Source organism: Labrus mixtus, chromosome 19 (assembly GCF_963584025.1).
Source record: "Labrus mixtus chromosome 19, fLabMix1.1, whole genome shotgun sequence".
Classification (NCBI taxonomy): Eukaryota; Metazoa; Chordata; class Actinopteri; order Labriformes; family Labridae; genus Labrus; species Labrus mixtus.
The window spans coordinates 14,633,150-14,656,081 of record NC_083630.1 but is presented as its reverse complement, the minus strand read 5'-3'; the positions used below and the strand labels follow the sequence as shown (position 1 = coordinate 14,656,081).

The following is a 22,932-nucleotide window of genomic DNA, read 5'->3' as shown; positions in this document are numbered from 1 at the left end:
ATGAAGTTGATATAGGAAAAATATTTGTTATCGGTGTTAGAACTTAGAACTACTTAAAAGAGAAATTAAACTATGAAACAGAGATTGATACAAACGAAAGATGAACAATAAGATGTTCAGTGCAATTTGTCCAATGATGATTTTCCCCACTGTTGTACTCTAGGTGGCAGTGTGCACCAGGAAACCTCAAGTCTAAAGTCCAAACATCACAGCTCCCAGCTTTATAGCAGCAGACCTACAATACTGAAATCACATGATAGTTATCAGGGCCAGTGAGTCTGAATGTTGAACTTTTTCAAAGATTTCACTTGACATGTACATGAACCGGTCCCTTAAATATACGTGTAATTTAACCACTAGAAAAACAAGTTGAGTGGATACCATAAACAAGTGCACAGAAACATTGATCATGTTGATTAAAAGCTCACAGTTCACATATGATTTTACAAGCTAATTTGTTGATGACCTTCACATTAATAGGCTCGATCTACTAATGCATGACACGTCTGTTTTTAAAGCCGACTGTAATTAATATACTGGTGCTTCTCAATGACCTACAAATTAAAATAGACCATCAGTGAGAGGATCATTTCTACATATTAGATTTGAATGTCTTTAAACGTTGCTGTTGGGTACTAACAAAGTAATCCCAGTGAGAGATACGATGACGTGTTTACAGGACATCCTGATCACCAAAGACACAAGAGGTACCTGATTGTCCCAACGGGGCGGCACAAGGATTTACACAAACCAAAAGTTGCCCTTTGGAGCTTCATTTTTATTCAACAGTGCAGTAACATACTCTTCATGTCATAAGCTGTTAGGAACCCTTTAAATCAGTTTGAGAACATCTGTCCAGCTTTTTTTTATGATTGATTGGATCTGTAAAATATTTGATAGGTTGCACCGTGTGTGTGTGTGTGTGTGGGTCACTTGTTTGCTGCTTAATCAGTGGAGGCTGAATGGCTGGCTGGTTATGTGACAAATAGGTTATCTCATCCCACCTCAGTACTTTACCTAATATTTACACAAATTAGCAGCAGTTTGCAGAGATAGGTCCACTAGCCGGAGAGGTGTGTGTGTGTGTGTGTGTGAGAGAGAGAGAGAGATCAGGGGGGGAGGAGGCCAACAGTGAAACATTTCCTGGATTTATTTCACTTCTGTGGTTGCAGCTGAATTGTCTTGAAATAGAAATAAATCTCTCACATAGTAAGAGCCTGCAGACGTTCAAAAGGAAGAATGCCTACACGTGTGTTGTAATCCTCTTGGTGCACAATGGGGAGATAACCTGCAGAGGTTGTCTTTCGTCACCCTCATAACCCTGCAGGCCTGAGGTCAGGGAATTCAGACCCAGGTGTTATCAGGACCGAGCAATAAGTATCCATCGACCTGAGGAGATAAAACCAGGAGAAAAAAAAAACAGATGAAAAAAATAAAATGCAGTCGATCGATGAGCGTACTGGCAGCCGAAACTCTTGGTATTGATCGGAAAGACTTAAATTTAGCTTGTAATATTTAGATAAGGTCAAAGGAGGGTCTTTATATAGCTCAAAGCTTTAGCAGAGAACATGTAGAAATGGAGTGAATAAAGGTTCTACTTAAACAAACAGGAGCCCTAAGCAGCCATGCAGCCATACATATTTATTAATGTTCCAGTGATGACTAGAAATCTCCAGCTGTTCTCTCAAGACCTCTACTTGTTATTTGTACCTTAGGATAATAAAGCTGGTATCTGGGATTTGGTGCAAATCTAATAAGTCAAGATGTTGAGAAACAAACTGAAAGTACTCGACATCTAAACACAGCTAATTGAATGTATACGTGTCTGTTTCTGTTCATTTTTAATACCATTAAATCTTCCTCACTATAACATGACACATCTGACATTTATTTTATACTGTAAGTGCTTTGTGTGTGTTCTCATATAGAGCCTCATGTGTGGCACTGACTCACGGGAGTTACTGATTGAAGGAACATAAAGTAAACAGAGCGGGAAAGAAAGAGAGAGAGAGAGGGAGAGAGAGGGAGGAGGAGCAGGAAGACGAGACTTGTGGATAAAAGCAGTGGAACACTATGAACTCCTTAATCACACATTTGACACACACAGATTGAGTCGGTCAACTCAGACTTCAGCTGTATCGACCCAGGGTGTTACATATTAACTACACACACACACACACACACACACACACACACACACACACACACACACACACACAAATAACAGATTGTTGGACATGGAGACAGGCTTGCATGGTGCAACAGGAGTTGTGTGTTGAAATAATGCACTATATAAAACTTCTAAATGATCAGCCCTGATACTCCATTAATCACACTTCAAGGTCACTCAAATTACAAAACTAAGTTTTCCTCACACTTTTGTATTAGGGCACAAAAATATATATTTGGACATTTTTTGTGCTCAGGATTTTAAATATATTTTCCTGAAATTTTTTCCAACAGTGTAGATGGACATGATGTTATTTTACAAGCCCTCAAATTACTGTAAATATTCCCACGTCTCAATTACTTGTGACAAACCTGAAGTGACAGAGTCATTGGTCAGTGGAGTTTTTTTTTTTTTTTTCTGAAAATAAATTGTTTCTCACATTTTTATTCCCAAAATATGCTTAAATCTCAAAAGTAAAAGTTCAACAAATCGATCAATCATCATTGGTAAAAAGGACCTGGTGTCATGATATTTAAAATATTTTACATAAACATATTGTCATGCCCCTTGAGGTGAATCTGTGATTTTAATATTTGATTAGGCGTATGTAAATAAAATTAATTTGACATGACTTAACTTCATATAAATGTCCCTTTTCATTATATATAGTAACCAAAGACGTATAGTAATTTTATTATCAAACACCATTGTACTCATTTCAACATGACTGTTTGTCACTATGATTTTTTTTGTAAAGTAGTAAAATGTACAACATTTCCTCCTGTAATTGAAAAGACCAAAAACATAAAAGTAAAATTCAACTATCCCAAACATCTTTTCAAGAACCATTACCTCAATAAATGTAATTGATTTCTGTGAACACCACTTTGTATTCATTGTGTTTGGGTTTATAAGGTCATGTTTAGTGTAATTTGGGTGTGTAAAGACTATGAGAAACTGTCAGTGGTCTGGAGAGTAGTTGTGAGTGTGTCAGGGTATGTGCACATGGTGTGTGTGTGTGTGTGTGTGTGTGTGTGTGTGTGTGTGTGTGTGTGTGTGTGTGTGTGTGTGTGTGTGTGTGTGTGTGTGTGTGTGTGTATTTGTTGGGATTGGCCTGAAGGTTGAACAAAAGCTCAAGGAAATCCCAGTGCCAGCCAAACAAAGCCAAATTTGCTGTAGGCCTATCTGTGTGTTAGGCGGGGTGATGGAGTCAGTGTGGTTATCAGAGGCAGGGGATGGTATGGTCATATATGTGAATATTGGGCCAGCTGTATTGATCCTGGCCCTGACAGCAGAGGTGGAGGAGGTGGAGGGACCGGATAAGAAGAGGCTGATAACCGTGTCAACTGACCCAGGCATGCTCACCTGAAGCGTGGGAGGGCACTGAGGTAACGCCCAACAGGCTCTCAATAGGCCTTATTCACAAAAGTAAGTCAAAGGTTTCACATGAGAGCAGAGGGTGCAATGTTTACACAAGCAGATTGTGTTATTGGATGGTCAGTGTTTTTTTTTTGCTCAGCCCCCAAATGTCTTTCTTATTTGGATGTACCCTTTTTAAGAAAATAAAGCTCCACACAGGGAGGCCTATACCTAGGTTCAATGTTCTGAGGATCCTAACTTAATGATGTTTTTTTGCGGTTTGGATCCACAGTAATGAACCCTTTATAAATGTCTGTGTTATAGTTTCATTGACTGGTTCTCCAGAAATATAAACCATGAGCTGAAAGTGTTTTACAAGTGCATTATAGTTGAACTGCATCCTGTGCATGTCCACCCTCTGGAAAAGCCAGACCACTTCAGACGGGACTTGAACCCAGAACCGCCTGTTAGGCTTTACTTTATTTCACAACACTATTGTGCCGCAGTGAGGTTCTTGCCTAAATGTAATTTCAAGTACATCAGATTAGTTCAAAATATTGGTCACTCTTTAATGGCAGATCATTCTCGCTGTACACAGGAAACCCGGCAGTGCTGACCACCACACTACCATGCTTCTTTGGGGTGCTTGGTTGTAAGCAGTGTATCTTATGTCCTTCTATCAAATGTCTTTATTATATTATTATTGTCAAATTATATTGTTAGTATTCTGTGTGAAAACGTGTATGTGTGAGTTTTGTTTTTTTTTTGCTTTTTATTCTGTATTGCTCTCTTGTTTCATGTACAGCCCTTTGGTCTGCTGTTGCTGTTTTTTTTAATGTGCTTTATAAATAAATGTGATTGATTGATGTATTATTTCCGGTACATTACTGCGGTTAAAAATCATGCACCTGTGAGGCAGCAGTGCAAACCACAACACTACTACCTTTTTTATGGGTTTTTCTACTTTTCAATACTTTTTTTCAAAATCATGCTCCAGTGGAAGAAAGACAGAAAACTGCAGCTCCATACTGGGTGGCTTCAACCGAGGTTTGATCTCTTATCCTTCACCTGCTTTGTCACTACACCACTTTTTCCCTGTTTTTTTTTTCACGACCATATCATTTTTGACACATTTTTTTGAGTGTAAATTATGCAAGAACACAATCTTTTATTGTAATTTTTAACAGGTTCCTACACAAACCCTTAGGTTTTTTTTTTGTTAGAATAATATCTGTGCAGCTTGTATTTGTCTCTTCAGTTATCCACACAAACAAATGAACCAAAGAACATTTTTATTTACAAAACACATAAATTCAGAAAGTGCCTCCAGCCACATAAAAGCTGTAATATTCTCCAAGGCTATATTCGGAGCAGAAACCCTGCAGCTCTCCCATGTAGCCCGTCTATGCAGATTGCTGCCTTCAGCCACTGGTCATACAGGCCTGAGGTAAACAAAACCCCCTTGTGCACTTTAAAGCCTGACGCCTTTAATTGTTTCTGAATGAAATGTTACATTTGTGTTGCATTTGAATGTGTCATCCCAGAAGACTGGACATTGCGTTTCAGGTTTGTGAGTTTTCAAAGAAGAAACAAGACATTTCTGCTATCAGAAAACAGAATTGGACAGTTGATAAGATTAAGATTGGAGCCGTAAATACTCTGTGTGTGAGATTAATGGAGACTGAGTGTCGCCTCACTCCAGACTCTCTCTCACACACACACACACACACACACACACACACACACACACACACACACACACACACACACACACACACACACACACACACACACACACACACACACACACACACACACACACACACAGCGGATAGGAATGCATACTGCAAGGAGCCTTGGTGACATTTTTAAAGCCTGAATCAATCACTGTGGAGGAGTTTTTATAATGTTTAAGTATCAAAGGGATTGCTATTAAAATTAGGGACCTAAATCCCGTTTAGTATTTCACATATTGGAGCACCTGTATAACTGCTGAAAATAGCTGTAGAAAGTTTTCCAAAAGTTTAACTTTTCAAACACAAAACTACCCTTGGGTTTAGGTTAAAACTGCATTGGCCTTGATTAAGTAGAACACCCCTTTCTTGCTCTTAGTGGTACATTCTAATTAGATAAATGCATCACAGGTGAGCAGCTGGTTGCAGACCCGATAGAGTCCTGCCCCTTTACAACAAGTTTCGTCTGTAACCACAACACCACATCTGACATCTCTTATTAAAGATGGGGGAAAGGTTGCAAGGCCAAAAAACCTACGTTTGTTCATTTTTTGAATGTAAAGCTAAGTTCAGTAAGCCGTGGAAGTTTGAGGCTCATCTTTGCAAACACACAGGATTGGTAAGTGGCTCAAACTGCTTGAAGTCTCAACACGTGGGCTAGATGGAAGGAATCCAAGTAGGCACACCATGAAGTTGTTTTACATGTCAAATGTTTCCCTGCATTCAGAAACCGTTTTCCTGTGAGAGCTGTGACAAGAGCTTTTGCACTCGCTATCAGCTCACCAGACACGAGCTCAATCACAGTGGAGAGAAACCACACAAGTAAGGCTCTATGTTTCTGTTTGAAATAACTGTGTGGATAGTAGAACATTGATCTCGTTGTCTCTTATCAAGCTGCCTTTCTCTCCGCTCTGGTACTCAGGTGTCTTGCTGATGGATGCGCCGAGGCCTTTGTTACAAACAGCAGCATGAAGCACCACATGGCACGGGTTCATCAGCACCAAGACAAGAGATATCTGGTCGTTAATTCAAACGTTTTTCTGTTGCTTCCTTTCTTTTCCTCAAGCTGATTTGTATTTATTTCAATGAGCTACCTTGCTTTTATGTTCTTTCAGTGTGACCATCAGGGCTGTGGAAAAGATTTCCACAAGAGGAACCAACTGAAAGCTCATAAGTATGATCACCAGCAGGTCCTACCCTTTCAGTGAGTGGCTTCACATTTGATGCAAAAAATGGATGATTTGTCTTTTTACATTTTTAGGTTTTTTTTGCTCAACTTTTCATTAAACTTTTCACACAGTTGTTCTTTCGATGGCTGTACAAGAGAATTTCCCACACATGGAAAACTGAAGCATCACGAGAGTGTGCATGGAGGTAAGCAAATAACCAGAAGGCTTTTATTTCTTTTTAATTTGTCTTCTTAACCAACAATAAAATATGTCTACGCTGCAGGTTACCCCTGCGAGAATGACTCGTGTTCTTTTCGAGGAAAGACATGGGCAGAATACCTGAAGCACAGAAATGAACACAAAGGTTAGAAGATAATGCTTGGAAATATTTTTGCTGCATTGCGTACCTTGTCACGTCGATGTACCGTATTCACATGACTCGTTTGTCCAGTTAAGGCTCAGTGTGGAGAGTGTAAAAAGCTGTTTAACAACGCCTGGTTCTTGCGCCAGCATGAGCTCCATGTCCACTCCGGGGAGAAGAAGAAGCTGGCCTGCCCGAGAAAAGGCTGTGGTAAGAAGTTCACTCATCGCTTCAACTTGGAAAGCCATGTTCTGGGAGACCACGAGGGCAAGAAGCCCTTCAGCTGTGCCTACGCTGGCTGTGGGAAGATCTTTGCCATGAAGGTAAACATGCTGCGCACAAACTTGATACATTATTGGTATTGAGCCATCCTTACAATTTGGTTTTCAACTGCTATAGGGTTTGTCACTAAGTCAAAAATGTCTCTGGTTAATCTACACTTTCCTGTATTGATTAAACTCTCTTGAGTTTTGAAAAAACCTTGAGCAAGGTGCACTAATGTATTGAATATCTCAATGTATTTAAAAAGAAAATCTTTTTAGTAGAAAAAATGTAATTGGCAGTAGTTTTTATACTTGGTTGCAAGTAGATCTTTAAAGAATAAGGGAGTACATTAAAACCTAAACCAATAAATGGCTAGAAAGTTTTTCCATTTTATTTTTTTTAGAGAGATTTTGGGTGATCTAGAACCATTACATTGCTGAAACATGTTAACTTGTCTGTTGATTTAGGAAAGCCTGTGGCGACATGGAGTGGTGCATGACCCCGCAAAGAAAAAGCTGAAGGTAATGTGCCCTTGTGATGGGAATGTTTGATTTTCACACAGGAAATGTGACTTTGCCCTTTGTATATAACTTTTTTTTTCTTTCCCCCTTTTTTTTTTTTTTTAATAGAAACTGCATCCTAAAAAGAACCAGCCCTGGCGTGTTGCAGAGCAGCTCAGACTCAAAGCTGCAGCCATGCAAGCTGCGACCAACAAGCTGGCCACCAAACTGTACAAGACAACTTTGAAGGATAACAAACCGTGAGGCTGCCTTCTATACATTTCTGCATGTGTTCATTAAAAGTGAAACATGATTTCTGTTATATTTTTGTTTACGCAAGTATGAAATAAAGCCTCATTAAAACAGCACTCCCGCTCATCTGAAGCTTCCACTAGCAAATGAGAAAAACATGCCGTAGAGCCGTTAATCCTCGGAAGGAAATGTTTATTAAACAAACCGAAGACACATTCACACACATGTAAAAAAAAACTCCAGCTGGTTGTCATGGTGATGATGCCTAAGGGCAGGTGAACCCCCAGGGTGTGGCAGGTTTTCTAATAAGGCCTGAGGCTCATTCAGCTGGATACAGCCTGGTGTTGCAGAAAATCTTGATTAGAGTGATTACAGTTCATTATCCTATAGATGACAAAGGATCACAGGCTACTTTTTAATAATTTTATTCTATCTCTACCTGCAACGATGCATCCACCTGAATACAGCCCTGGATTCTACAACTGCCTGGAGAGGTGATTACAGCACAGATCACATTCTGTTAACAGTTGCATTACCATTCCTCGCTGCTGGAGTGAAGACAACATGACCATATGAACTCAGCAGTGTGTGTGAGTGCAGTCTGTCGAGTGACGTGGCACGATCTGGACCAGGTCCCACCTGGTCAGGACAGGCTTGGTCCTGCTGGGTCTACTACAGTTCTGGATGCTTTTGGTCCTAGATTAAGCCCGGTATGCAGCGATGTACAGTGGCATGTACAAGTCCACTTTGGCCAAGGTCGTTCCCAATATAGAACATTCTGGGTGGCCTCAGCATGGTTAGGATCTGAGCCGGTTATACCAGGCTGCCAGGCCAGGAGACCACAGTAAGTGCCACCCTGCTGCGCTGCTCCTTTAGCATGGGGACCAGTGCAGAGTGGCTCATTCCTGCTGTCGACAGGCCGTTAACAGCCACAATCATATCACCACATCTAGAGAGACACAGGAAGACAAGTCGGTATGGATTATAATGTGTATAAAACTATAGAACATCAAAGGAAGATTTTTAAGATAAAATAATTTGGTGTGGCAGCGGCTTACATAGAGAGCTTAAAAAGTACAATGACTAGATGAGGATAGTAAAGTTAAAGTGTTATCTGCAGCAGTTGCCATGAAATTACAACCAGAGCTGGGATGAGTAGTTGCATGAATCCAGAGGTTATTTAATTGTAATTTATTAGTAGCAATTTTGTAATTTCTTAAGTAAAAATGTAATGAATTCCAGCATCTCAATTGAAAATCAAAACAGTATTTCCTATTCTTCTTGAAGACTTAACTAAACAAACATGCCTTTGGCGCTTGATTTCTTTCATTGACATGTTTTATATGTTTCACATACCGGTATTATTAAATTATATAGACCAAATACGCCTTTCATTAATCAATTAAATGTCCACACATTCATCAAAATGGGCAAGAGTCGATGTAGAGAAATGAATGAGAAATAACTCATGTTCTGGCAGTTGATGTAAAAATTAAAGCAGATAATAAAACTGAAGGAAAAGCAAAAGAGGCATCGTAAAAGTTTGATATAAAAAAATGAAACCTTACTTTTAAAGAGAGAAAAAAGGAGAACAGTAAATACGTTCCTATTGTTCTTCCACAACTGAGACACTACTGAGAGACCTCTAAATCTTTCCCTCAACTCTGAAAAGCTCCCTGAAATAGATCAGCTGTCTATAGTTTTAATGGTCATCACTCAGTCGTTTCATGTAGAGAGATAAGTCTAATAGAAACAAAAAAAAAAACAATGTCAGTTTCAATGCACTCTGTAGGCGTGGCTACAATCACCCCACTCTTATAAAGCACTTTATCTACCTGCTATTGCACCAGTGTCACAGCTGACATAAGACACAGATAGCAGCTGATCACTCACTTGAGACGGCCGTCGTAGTACGCAGGCGTGCCGAGTACAATGGTCTTGATGAAGAACGCCTGGTTGCCGTGGGTCTCCTCGTAACCCCCGACGATGCTGAAGCCCCAGCTGCCCGGGTGGTTCCTACGCAGAACAATCTCATGACTACTGTGCAAGTAGCTGCAAGGTAAGAGAAGAGGGCAGCATGAAGGACCGCTGATCCCATGATAAAATCAGGCAACATCTCCAAAGGAGCAAAGACTTGTATTATTAAAATGGAATCTTTTAATCTGCAAAATGTATTAAAAGTAGAGGAAAATACAAGATCAAATAAACCCCCACAATTTCCCTTTTCCCCACCCAAACCAACCTTTAACAAACAAAAACAAAACTGCATAAACTATGCATCTGAGACTGACCTTAATTAACTCTGATTTCAAGTTTCAAGACATGGAAAGAATCTCGTACAGCTGAACAGAGAAAAGCTTAAAAACATGTCCTACAAGCAGATTTACAGCGATTCAATCAACCCAAATTCTAATCCAACAGCCGCAAATTTGACCTTGTGAGAGAGTAATAAATAAGGCAACACAAGAAAGGAAATACCACGAGATGTTACATTTATAAATATCAAGGAACAAATGATGATTTATAGTGATAATTATTTTAGCATATATAGTCCAGGTCCTAAGAAGTCAGAGGCTGCAACAGAAAGAGATCTGTTAATGCTTTTATATATATATATATGAATGTAGGCCAATGCAAAACATCAGGCTAATATTCACACTTCATAAAAGTACATTTAAATCAAGAGCTGTACTATATTTAAAGGCAAAGATGTGTCTCAATTATTCTTCCTCCCCTCTGTGTGCTCACCTGGGCAAGCCCAGCCACATGACCCATGAAGGGGACCAGTTGGCATCAAAGTCACTGTCGTGTGTGTGAGGCAGCAGCTCGTCGTGCTCGTGCTCCTCCACCATGCTGACCTCCAGCACCCGCAGCTGGACGGAGGGCGAGGCCGCGCTGGCCTTCAGGGTGCCCACGGCCTCACCGTGGCTCAGGTACGTCAGGTCCTGCCCGTTTATACTCAGCAAGATGTCGCCTGTAGGAGAGAGGAAGGAGACTGTGACGTCATGCATCCCGTATGAGTCAGACGGGGTCTTCTTCTTTCATTCTCATCACTCAGGGAGCGCTCGCCTCGTTTGATTCGTCCATCCCTCGACAAGCAGCCGTGTGGTTGGACGCTGGTCACGAAGATGGGCAGCTCCCCGCTCTTACTGCCCCGCCCGCCTGCCACAGTCATGCCAAGAGACTCAAGGGGCTCCTTCTTTACAGTGATGTGTTTCTCCTTACATGTCACACACTGCGAAAGGTCCTGGGATCACACACACACACACACACACACACACACACACACACACACACAAACACAAACACAAACACACAAACACAGGTTCATTCCCTGGTGAACATTCTTCAGTAAACTACACTTTGTGCATAGTCCTCCCTTTATTTAAAACAAAACAAGAAATACAGACAGAAGCATATATCATATATTAGGATCATTGATTTTTATAAACAAGTTTTTCTCAGTCATTTCTTAAGACTCAAAGCTAAATTAATAGTTGACTTTTTTTTTGTTATTTAAAAAAAAAAAAGATGAAAGAATAATTTGTTGCACATCAAAATATTCCTTAAACACACACACACACACACACACACACACACACACACACACAGAACATGTGCTCACTCTGTGGGTGCTGGTGCGGGAGAGGTGCACGGGCACAGGACTCGGGGTGGAGCTGTGGATAGGCAGGAAGTGATCAAGGCAATAGAGGTCTCTGGTGGAGCTTGATTTTGGCGGTGGAGGAGGAGTTGGTTTGCTGGGTCGGCCAATAAGCAGGTGGACTCGCTCTCCACTGGCCTGGGTAAAGACAGAGTCAGTGTTTCAGGGACCTTCTTTTTTTTTTTTTTTTTTTTAAGGTTTTAACATCTAAATGAAACCAGTGGAAGTCTTAATGATCTCACCTGTATAATCTGGGCGGCCTGCTCTGGGGTGCCGTGGCGTAGGTCCTGCTCATTGACTGCCAACACGCGATCGTTACTCCGCAGTCTGCCGTCCTTTGCTGCCAGCCCGCCCTCCAACAGATCCAGCACGAACACTCCTGACTCATCTGTTCGACGCACCAGCTTGATGCCGAGCTGCTCCGTCGAGTCCCGCTTGTGCAGGGTGATTCTCAGGGTGGCTGGGCTTGACGGGGCGCCCTCGGGGGTGGAGCAGGGGGCGTGCGGCACGGCCGGGGTGGAGGAAGTGGAGGAGGAAGAGGGAGGAGCCCGGGAGGCACAGCGACGCTCTCTCAGCACAGTCAGCTGTAAAGTGGTGCAGGGACGGGCCAGTGTGGAGCGCGCAAAACTGTGGGGGACGTTACTGATGTCCACATTGTTCACCTTTGGGGAAAGATGAGTAAAAGGGAAATTAGTATTTGAATTTGTGTCCATTGATTATTTAAGTAGCTTGGGGCAACACACAAAGACAACCACAAATGTATGACGCAAATACTGAATGCCAGCAGCGTCAGCTTATTGTCAGCTTTCTCAACAATTTATGAAGAAAGAAAGTGAATCAACAAAGTAAGGCTATTAGCTTGAAATCTAAAACAATTAGCTAAAAGAGGTCAAACTGCTCCTTACTTGTAAGAGCATAAAGGTCATAATTCTCATTCAGCATTTGTCACTACAAGCAACCCAATTAATTCACATTAAAAATAGTCATGTTACCGATTATAATCAGCAGCTATAAGTAGGAAGATCAATAAAACACAGTTTATTCAGCAGGTGTTTTGCGAGGTTAAGAAAATGAGAAAAAAATAATTTGTTCAGAGCGATTGCAGAAGCATTGAAAGCTGGTCAAAAAAAAAAAAAAAAAAAAAAAAACCTTCACTGGGACGCAGATGGCCTAGCGGTTAGGTCACGCCCCATTTACAGATGATATAGTCCTGCAAGCGGGCAGCCTCGGTTCAAATCCGACCTGGGGCCCCATGTCAGACCCCACTCTCTCTCGCCCCAATTTCTCACTTTATCCACAGTCCTATCAAATCAAATTAAAAGACCCTACAAATGAAATCTTATATATATAAAAAATATATATATACATCTTCACAAAAGGTAGTAATTACAAAAAACTAAATACCCCATTATACAATGTGCTGTGTGCTGATACGACAGTCCTTTTTTACTGATTGCAGCTAACGATTGAAGAGCACCTGTCTTGTGTAATAATGGGGCTGAGTGTTTGATAAAGTCATCCATTAAAGCACTTTCATTCCAAAACTCTTACCTGCAGTATCTGATCCCCGGCCAGCAGCCTTCCATCCCGTGCAATGACCCCGTCTCTGTACACTTCCTGAATCACGATGTTGATGAGAGGTGTCTCGTTTCCCCCGACGACGCTGATGCCCAGCTCGACATACGGGTTCGCCCGGTGAACCTCTATGGCAGTAATCTCTCCTTCAGGGAGCGAGGGCAACTTCACACAGCCTTAATGGACCACACAAATCACATTACACAGCTGCATTTCAGAATCCAATCTCCACATCCTACTTACATGATGCTGCCTGAATATGATTATCCTGTCGTATAAGATTACACTGCAAGAGAGATAAACTGCAGTATTTCATCGATGCCAAGATCGCGAGTAATCAGGAAGCGATGTCATACCCTCTTCAGCAGAGAGAGGCGGAGACTCGGGGCAGTCCCATCCAGAGGAGGTGGAGCTGACAGAGCGAAGGAGATGGATGCAAGGGTTACTGAGGGGCCGCTTCACCCTGGGGACCACACACTCCAACCCCACCACACCTAAAGACATGAGGACATTCGGTTTGTCTTAACCCACTTTACATCTTGTCCGTTTGGATAGAAGAAAGTAGATCTACTCACTGTCTTCCTCGGTGCTCTCCTCAAAAGCAGGGTTGTCGAGGCCGGCTTCCGTCCACATGGGCCCATTGCCGCCGGTGTTGTTTATAGGTCCAGAGGGCGGAGAGGGCGTACGGTCCCTCAGGTCTGTCTGTGGAGAATGCGGCGATTTGGGAGGGCTGGTCCCCGTTCCCCGCTCGTCCCCACTCTCACATCGTGGACCTTCAACGCTGGTCTGCTGACACTGCGTCCCGGGACACCTTTCACCAAGCAACAGGCGTCAGTTTGTTAGTCCATCTGACGTGTAAAGAAAATCAAGTCCACATCAGTTCATTTAGCATTTAATTGAACCTGATCCCTTTGGGAAAAGTCCCTTTTTATTGTGCCCAATCTTCGACAAAGTCGTTTTGAACAGTTCTGTGTGGCCGGGAGGAATTCACTGTCCAGTGACAAGTTTCTGTAACTAATGTAACACCTGAGTGTTAGTGATTTAAGAGCAAAGAAGGAGAACGTTTGTGCATATCTTTACTGTGGTGGCTGTTAGCAAAGCAAACAGACCATCCATTAATATGTGTAACACTTATTCTTCCTCCACATTTGAGTTTTCTTCTTTTGTATCAATCTTTGCCACAGAACTTGTGACTCAACGTTGCTACAACAAAACATTTAGAAAATGCAGCGAGAACAAGAGTAGTGTAAATAGTGATGACTTTTGCTCGGAGACTCCTTTACAGTTTTAATGTAAAAATAAAATAAAAATAAATAAATATCAGATCTCAAACCCAGCCATCTTTCAGGCCATACGGCTTTGTCATACTTCATCAGAGTTAGAACTTTCTGCAAACAGTTTACACTGAAGTGTTTTAGACCGTTTGCACATTTTTAAAGTTAGAGTGCACTGTGCAGAGAGAGAAAGTCTGGAGTCAGAGTAGATGATGTCATCACAGCGAGCAGTTTTTAAGATACCTGCAAGCTCTTACAAACATTTTACTCCTCAGCCAACAACACACATAATTTGACCCTTAACATGTAGAAAAACTTTATTTTAGTTCCGATTTCTGAAACAAAACCAATACACAGTATAAACGCTGAAAAGGGTGCGAGCAACTGTGGCGCCAGCTGACTGCCCATCTGTTGTAACGTTACATAGGCCCAAATATCTTTTTTGAGCAAACCACTCAGGGGGCACTTTTCTTTTGAACTGTTTTTGTCTCATTTTTGTCACTACAGACATGAAAATGTGTGCATTCAGTAGACTCTCGTGACGCTCACAGTATCATCCTTTAGCGAATAGCTATTTCATTAGGTCCCAAACATGAGCACATTTCAGATGGCAGGCTTCAGCTTTTTCTCTTTTTATTTTACTAAGCTCTTTAAGATGTTTATGAATGAACGCTTGTATCGCCTGCTATCCAATTTCTGTGCTCCTCGAGACCCCCCATCACCATAGAAACAGTGTCCAAAAATGTGCACACATGCACCCAAGTGTATGTAGACGTGGTTGTCTTTGGACTATGAACCGCTAACACAGCTTTTTTTTTTAATGACAGCTTGTAAATTGAAACCAAGCGCCTAACTCAGGTGTTGATAAATGAAGAAAAAAAAAAACTGCAGTTCCTCTAGTGTCCACTGGACGCTGGCTGAAAAGCCCCAGATGTCCCATAAACACCCTTTCTTGACTGCAGAAATAAACATTTCAAAGTCTGGTTCAAACAACTATCTCAGTATTTATTGACATGTTTGCATTTATTTGAAGCTGAATAGAGATAACATGTGAGGGGAGAGGAATTGTGGGGGATGACATGCACAACATTCTTCAGTGAAACAGCCACCAGTGCTTTTAGGATTGCAGCCTCCACACACACGTGGGGGGCGCTCCACCAACCACGCCGAACTAGCACACCACATGGGTGTATTATTTTATTTTTTACAACTCAACTGTTTTACTTTATAAGAAGATCGTGAGTTATGTTTGATTAGGGGTGCAGGTGATCTGTCTGACAGGAGGAATTGTTGTAGCCGTTTGCGAGGAGGCTCCACATCTTAGCCTGTTACTAGGTTGACGAAAAGTTAGTTTGAGACAGCATTTACGATATGACGACCGCCATTGTTGGACGTCAAAAGTACGCTTCATAAACCAATCAGTGACATCACTGAGACTATGTACATTCATAATACAGTCTATGGCTTTTAACTCTCCTCTATTCCCAAGGAAAACTCAATCCCAGCAGTACACAGCAGGCTGACAATAATCACTTGATTAAATTCATGAACTAAAGATTTAGATATGATTTCTTTCAAAAACACTGGATTGTGCTTTATCTTAGTCTAAAATGTTATTATTAGTTATATAAAACAGAAAAACGCAGCAAATACAGACAAAGGATTAAATTGATGACGCTAAATGACAGGATAATAACATAAAGGCCGATACCAAAAAAAGTCCAGCCACTCTGAGTCCTCTCTTTAAAAAAAACCCCACAAATCAAGTGGAAAGGGATGCAGCGCCCCACAAATAGAAACTCTTCACAGGGAAACGATTAAAAATAAACACAGACAGACTGACTCAAAGGATCAGTGCAGTCTTACCCTTAATTGACTGAAGTATTTACTTTTAGAGGCGACTACAGTATGAGCTGATTGATGTAATGAAATGCTTCTGTTCCTCCTGCAAAGACAAGAGATATTGCTTTCTAGGATTTTTTTTTATTGTTATGTGGTCTTATTTCATTTTACTTTAACAAGTTTCCAATTTATGAAATACCTATTATCTAAAGTTTTTCTTTCCAACAACAAATGGCAAGTTGTTAGAAGAAAAAAATGGAACAGTTTAAGCTCCTATAAAGCCCTTTATTTGAGTCCTTTGCTTCAGGAATAGTTCAAGTAGATCACATACACACCAGCAATAACAAGATCAACCAGTACACCTTGACCACTAAGCAGCCTGCCACCACTCTCTCCATTTAATCTAATGTCCAGTGATCCCTAATCTTCAACATAAACATTGTTGACTGTCCAAGTCACACAGCAACGGCGGTCTTTCGGCTCCTTAATACTATCTTAAACCTAAGTCTCCATGTAAGGGGAGCAGTGAATGCACGTGGTTAACAGAGGTTTAATCTCTACCAAAGAATGTCACGTTAGTCCGCACAGCGACCTTGTTTGATCCGTCTTAAAGCATCTTGCCTCGTCTTCTTCACGCGACACGATGTGTGCAAACTGCCCTGAGATGCAGCAATCTGCAAAATGCGATGATTAAAAGTCCTGAACCAGGAGACTGTTGGTCATTAAATCCAGTGCACCTGTGAAAGCCTAATACTTTAAATTCTTATTGACTTTTTGTCTTCTCTTAAACCGCTCTCCGTGACCATTTAAGACGAAATAAAACCTTCTTCCCTCAAAAATGAAAAGATCGAATCAAAAAATCCTTACTCACTTTAATACACTCAGGAGTTAAGCTGTTAGAGCTTTACAGCTTAAGGTGGCTAATGTTAGCTTAGGTAATGCTACCTCAATATAGACTAACATCAACCCACTGTCTTTACACTCAATTTGCTGACTTTTTTGGCTTTTCTCAACGAATGCTACGATCACATTCTGTCTAATCATTTATCCCACATTTGTCACTTGTAGTTAGAAAGTGCATCACTCAGGAAAAGAAACATGTTGTTTCAAAAGGCATAATATAGACTGTCTGTGGCAGGGCCGTCCTGTAAAAACAGCTGACTCACAAAAGCTTTTAACAGTGTTAAGGATCTTGTTAGTGTGAGCTTGTTAAGGAAAATCTGCTTGACTGAGCTGAGGTGTTGGATGGAGATAGGATATCCAGCCAATCAGCAGGATTCAAAACACCCATAGATTACTCCTTAGCAACGGACACAAAAGAAGTATGTCCCAAAATCAGTAAAAGTCTTTTTTTTGTTATCATCGTGATAGCTATATTTTTTCACATTTAGAGCATGTTCTGACCAAAGGATTTGTACTAAGCGAAGTTAAACCTTCAGTACTTTTCCTTTCCTCTCATATGCATAATTTACACAAGACAAATACACACAACATGTTGCTTTTTAGTGCAAACACATCAAGAAGGAAAGAGCAAGAATGCAGATGCAGACAAAACAAAAGTTGGTAGAAAGAAACCTGTGATTAAAAGATGCCGGTGTGCCACCCGAGTCACCCCACTTATCCCCCACATTCACCGTATTCGACTCACCACAGGCCGGGGTTGCCTTTGGCTGTCTCGCAGAAGAAATGGTTGAAAAGGTCTCTGGTGTTGAAGTTGCTCAGCATGATTGCAGACTGAGAACATGGAGCACCTGGTCAGCCAACCCATGACTGCGGTAGGGAACCACTAATCCTCATCACATGACCTACAACCCAATAATCCCCTCCGGGTTTCGCAGCACCTGGTCCAAAGCGGGCCAAAAGCCAAGACGTGAGGAAGGACTGACACTCCTGAGGTTATGGATGACGGTGAAGCCTGACCTGTTCTGGCTCTATGACTAAGGTACGTTTCTGTAAGATAGAGGCTCGTTAAGAGGATGGCTGGGCTTCAAACGCAACTTTCAGCTTATTCACATCAAAAAAGTTGTTGTGATGACCAATTTATCTTTTTATTACTTTCTCCATTCTCCTTACCAACCATTCAAAAATCAAACCATTTAGGTGAACAACCACAGATGACTGAAGAAAACAACTGGGTTCCCCTCCTGAGACACTACCACCAATGCATTCAGGGAATTTCTGCTTGAAAATCTAGGTGGGATCATTTTATTTTCAGTCGATTGCATTACTGAATAATACTTTAAAATCTAACCTTCTGTCTGATTGACTATAAAGTTAATCTGTATTAGTATATAATGTTCATGAAATCTGGGTTGTCATGCATGCATAATGTTTGGTCTACATGTCTGTATGTGTGTTTGCAACTGCTTCTGTTGAAACCATGAAACCAATTCTGAAGTGCAAAAAAATGCAGTTCCTCAAGTGTCCACTTGAGGCTGCCTCCAAAGCCAAGGAATCCCTATCAGAGCCCATGTTAAAATGAACAGCAAATACATACATTCATACAACCTGGTACCAAAAACTGTTTTGGTCTTTAATTCATTCCTTTATTGGTAATAAATGTAATGGGGGTGATTTCTTTTTACTATCTCGAAGACATGCATAGTTAGGCATAACTAGGGGCGTGGCTGATTTGACTGACAGCGAGGTGCGTTGTAGCTCTTTGGCAGGAGGCTAGGCTTCACTTTACCTAAATCCTCTTACTGACCTTAAAGGTAGGGTCAGTAGAAATGGTTTTTTTTGCAGCTTGTAAACACAACTTTCAAATTGGGCCCCTCCTCCCGGGCTCATCTCCACCGCACGCTCATCCACTGCAGAATTCAGCATTACATTTACAGCTCGTACCTACATTGAAAGCGACCTAAGAATATACAATTCTTTGTAACGCGCCTGCCTGTCCGTCAGACCGCAGACCAACTCTGTGTCCGTGGGTTAGAGCCAATCCGAGGTTCACCGTAGTTTTGAAACTTTATCTGCTAGTGCTCGGCGTTTCGCCTCACTATGATTATATTTTCTGTTCTTTGCCACTATGTCCACCATATTTGACGTTTTGAATTAGCATCCAATCACTGGAATGTATCCACTCCCAAACTCACCTGTGCTCTGTCATTGGCTGGGGGGCGGGGGGGGGGGGGGGGGGGGGGGGACAGAAACATCCTGTGCCAAACAAAATACAGGCAGAGGACAGGGTCTCGGCAGACTCAGTCACCACCACACATGTATGGAGGCCCAGTGATAAGTGATGACATTTGAGCAGCATTAAGTTTGTACAAGAAAAAGCTACTGACCTTATCTTTAAACTGACAGCTTTATTTGTGTTGTTTTCTTTGGTTGTAGTATACTAACTACATGACAAGCAAAACAAGCTAGATGGGCGGGTTTTAGCAACCATGAAATGAATTTGGCCTGCGTTAACTCCACCTCTTTGCCCGCCTCTAGATAAGCCAGAAGTTATATGAAGTCAGCATTTCATAAACCAATGGATGACATTCCTGAGACTGTGTCCATGTTTCACACACTTTATGGTTTCTGTCCGTACTTAAGATTTATTATTTTTATTACCTGTGTTTGAGGTGTGCCTCCAGGTCACAGCGCGGCATGCTGAGGGAGCAGACCGGGGTCAACGGGCATGACACTGACAGCTTGTCCAGGAGCTTGTGAACCAGTATGCTGGACCTGCGGCACGCCTTCAGCTGCAGCCGCGTTCGGTCCAGCGGGCAGAAGTCCCTCTCCTGGAGGAAGCTCCGCAGGCAGCGGGCACAGAAGGTGTGTCCGCAAGGCGTGTCGAGCGGCTGCACCAGCGGCTGCAGGCAGATGTGGCACACCAGGTCGTCGTCCACCTCCAGACGGTAGTTGTAGAGGTGGTTCTCCCAGCTGCGGTGAATCTGGCCACACTCGGGACACAGAGCCTCCAACGCTGTCTCCACTGGCCCGGCTACAGCCACCTCGCAGCCCGGGCTGCCCATCTCTGCTCCTTCCTCACAGCTCAGCTTTGGCACAAATGACTCCAGTGGGGCAGCAGTTTTGGGAAGGGGCACAGACACTCCTATCCCATAAGCTTCACAGGATGAACAAGTTGCAGAGAGGACAGATGCCCCCCAGTGGCTGATGGCACATCACCCTGCAGGTCAGAGGGCAAAGCAGGGGGGGGGTTAAACAGCTGTTTCAGACAAACAACAAGTGTCTGATTATGTGCCCGTGCATTTATTCATGTGGCAAATGCTTTGTGCACGTGTACCCATGAGTCTGCATGCGATCAAGAGAGTGGCACTGTGTGTGTGTGTGTGTGTGTGTGTGTGTGTGTGTGTTTCTGTGTGTGTGTGTGTGTGTGTGTGTGTGTGTGTGTGTGTGTGTGTTGAGATTATGTATTGCTGCTCCTGTCCACTAATCTGGCAGTATAATCTCTCTTTTGCTCTCGCCTGCTGCAATCTTCCAATTCCACAGAGAGGGAATTATCTGGGATTGAGGCAGAGAGAGGACACAGATCAGAGGAAGCGGGATTGGGAGAGCAACAGAGAGGGAAGAATAATGCCGGCAAGAGGTAAAAAAAAAAAAAAGGAGCGAGGAAGAAGAAGAAGAGGAAGAGGAAAAGATAAGAAGAGAGGGGGGGGGAAGAGACTAATGGGATATAAAAATCTGACAGAGAAAAAAGTACAATAAGACAAGAGGAAGGATGTGTCTAAGGAAGAGATAAGAAGACAAAGGGAGAGGAAATAGTGGGAATTCTTTAAATAACCCAGAAGCGAATATGATATTTCGAGCTCAGGCCATGTACAGACGCACTCAGTCTCCTCTGCAACAGAAGGAGAACATGCCCAAAGCAAAGTCTTGAAATAAAGCACTCCACTGAGGATAGAGCTAATGCACTGTACGTGCTGATCTTTTCCACAGTGTTTCACATCCAAAGCCATTCAGACCTTCAGACGAGTCCCCCCACCCCAAACCCCCCCCCCCCGTGGGCCTGATGCTGCCGGCGGACAGCAGAGGGCGTGCCTCAGCATAGCAAGGCGGCCAAGCCACACTGACTACCTGCCTCTGTTCCAGCTGGGGGTCTGCTCCTGTCTCCATGGCGACCTGGAGCCTGTTCTGTTCAGTGGGGCTTGACATTCAGAGTGTAGCTGGAGAAGGATGCAGAGGAGCCACACAAACAGATGCACTCCTCTCAGCAGGATGCTCTGCTCCTCCCTGGTACAGTCTGAAAGCCTGTCAGGCGCCGCAGACGAAGATTAGAGCACCCTTGGTTTGTTTTTGGCTGTTTTCTCGTCTCGTCTCCTTGGCTACCCATTTGAGATAACCTGTCTCCTTGGCTACCGGACCGGTGGTTACTTATTTCATCCTCCTTTAAGTACGTGCTCCTGTCTATGTGTGACTGGCTGCTTGTGTCTCTATCCCGCAGCTGGACATGAATTAATCATGAGGACACAAGGCTTCTCTGTTCCTATAACAAAGCTGTGACATCACCACATCACACACACTCACTCAAAAACACACGTACAGACTTGTAGATGCACAGGCGTAAGTGTACACAAGCTGAAACCCACCCACACATCATGCACTAGGGCTTTTTAGGGTCTGGATCCTGCAAATAGTCTTTATCAATAAATAAAGTGTTAAGGTTTTTTACTGTGGCAGCAGTTTAGAGCCTTGGCCATGAAAAGCACTTAAATCTATTTTAAACACAGCTGAACTCTGTACAACAGATTGCTTCGCCCAAGTCAGATACAGACTGTCGAAAGCTTGCGAAAAAAGATATTTTAATCCAACTGAATGTGTGTGTTTGGTGTGCCAGTGTTAAGAGTCCAAGACCATGCTGCTATTGTCATTGCACTGCTTTCGTAGTAATAAATGACGGTAGGCCTATTGGCCATACACCTGCTCTGCACATTTTTTTTTCAGATAGGCTATGACAATTTTCTCTTACAACACTAGACAAGCCACGAACAACCTGGCCTGCAGGAATGACATTTTCCAAAGAAGATAAGATGATGTTTTTTTTTGGCCCCAGATTTAAAATCTCAGGTCCTGTCGGCTTAGCCTACATTTTCATAAACCCCATCTCGTCGTCTCTTATCTTCAAAAAAAAAAAAAAAAAAAAAATCCTGAAAGGCTGATATTCATTTGCAGGAACAGGCCTGCTTGTCTGTCTGCTCAGTCTGTTTCAAAAGGCTGCTTTTTTTGTCAGGCAATGATAACAACAAAACCTGACACTGGTTTGTTTTAAATTCGCATCATTTGTTTGAACTGTCATTGTCCCAAAATTACATTGGCAACCCACCAAATGTAATGTCATGATCTGTGAGCTACCCGCAGGCGTTCAACACATTTGATTAGACATGAGCATTTTTTGTAATCATTGCCCCCATCTGTCTGACTCCATCCCGCCCTCCACGAGCGGAAAAAGCTAGGACAGATGAAGCGACAATGGCAATATGAATGCACAGCCAGCCTCACACTAACACCGCTCATGCAGCCACAGAGTAGAAGCATTATGTGTTGTTACCTGATCCGGATGCTCCTCCGCGCCGTGCACTCCGGCCCCAAGAAGGGGGGAAGATTATTAGCTGCGGGACCTCAATCGCGCATTCACCGCAACGGCCCAGTCCGCAAACCCGTCCGAAAACGCCCCCGTGCCTTTGGCGGCACTGGCCCCGCCCATTAAAGTCCGTCAATGGAGGTAGGCGGGGTCTACAGCTGTCAATCCACAGCAGATTCAGTAAGGACTTCTAAAGGGCCTGCTCAAAAAAAAAAAAATGTTCCCTAAATGTTGTCTTTT

At 42.5% G+C, this 22,932-nt stretch overlaps 2 protein-coding genes and 1 long non-coding RNA gene across 5 annotated transcripts; 2 read left to right on the top strand and 1 right to left on the bottom strand.

The window, feature by feature from the left end:
- Positions 1-5,676: 5,676 nt before the first annotated feature.
- gtf3ab (general transcription factor IIIA, b) lies at positions 5,677-7,924 on the top strand. Its single transcript, XM_061064212.1, has 9 exons — positions 5,677-5,881; positions 5,990-6,084; positions 6,185-6,281; positions 6,378-6,466; positions 6,563-6,636; positions 6,715-6,795; positions 6,883-7,115; positions 7,524-7,577; positions 7,686-7,924. The coding sequence occupies exons 1-9, from the start codon at positions 5,768-5,770 to the stop codon at positions 7,818-7,820; spliced, it is 972 nt and encodes a 323-aa protein (XP_060920195.1). The 5' UTR covers positions 5,677-5,767; the 3' UTR covers positions 7,821-7,924.
- Positions 7,925-7,983: 59 nt separating this feature from the next.
- On the bottom strand, positions 7,984-22,816 carry lnx2a (ligand of numb-protein X 2a). Of its 3 annotated transcripts, none has more exons than XM_061064209.1 (11): positions 22,660-22,816; positions 19,722-20,280; positions 13,620-13,855; positions 13,401-13,538; positions 13,021-13,220; positions 11,712-12,131; positions 11,434-11,607; positions 10,878-11,055; positions 10,557-10,782; positions 9,702-9,860; positions 7,984-8,757 (listed from the first exon to the last, which is right to left on the bottom strand). In XM_061064209.1, the coding sequence occupies exons 2-11, from the start codon at positions 20,123-20,125 to the stop codon at positions 8,622-8,624; spliced, it is 2,271 nt and encodes a 756-aa protein (XP_060920192.1). In that variant the 5' UTR covers positions 20,126-20,280; positions 22,660-22,816; the 3' UTR covers positions 7,984-8,621. The 3 variants fall into 3 exon arrangements, with proteins under 3 accessions (XP_060920192.1, XP_060920193.1, XP_060920194.1); XM_061064210.1 differs by having other exon boundaries at positions 9,702-9,824; XM_061064211.1 differs by lacking the exons at positions 19,722-20,280; positions 22,660-22,816 and adding an exon at positions 17,809-17,912.
- Positions 20,150-21,795, top strand: LOC132994087 (uncharacterized). Its single transcript, XR_009676616.1, has 2 exons — positions 20,150-20,286; positions 20,604-21,795. It is a non-coding gene; the product is annotated as an uncharacterized LOC132994087 (long non-coding RNA).
- Positions 22,817-22,932: the final 116 nt, after the last annotated feature.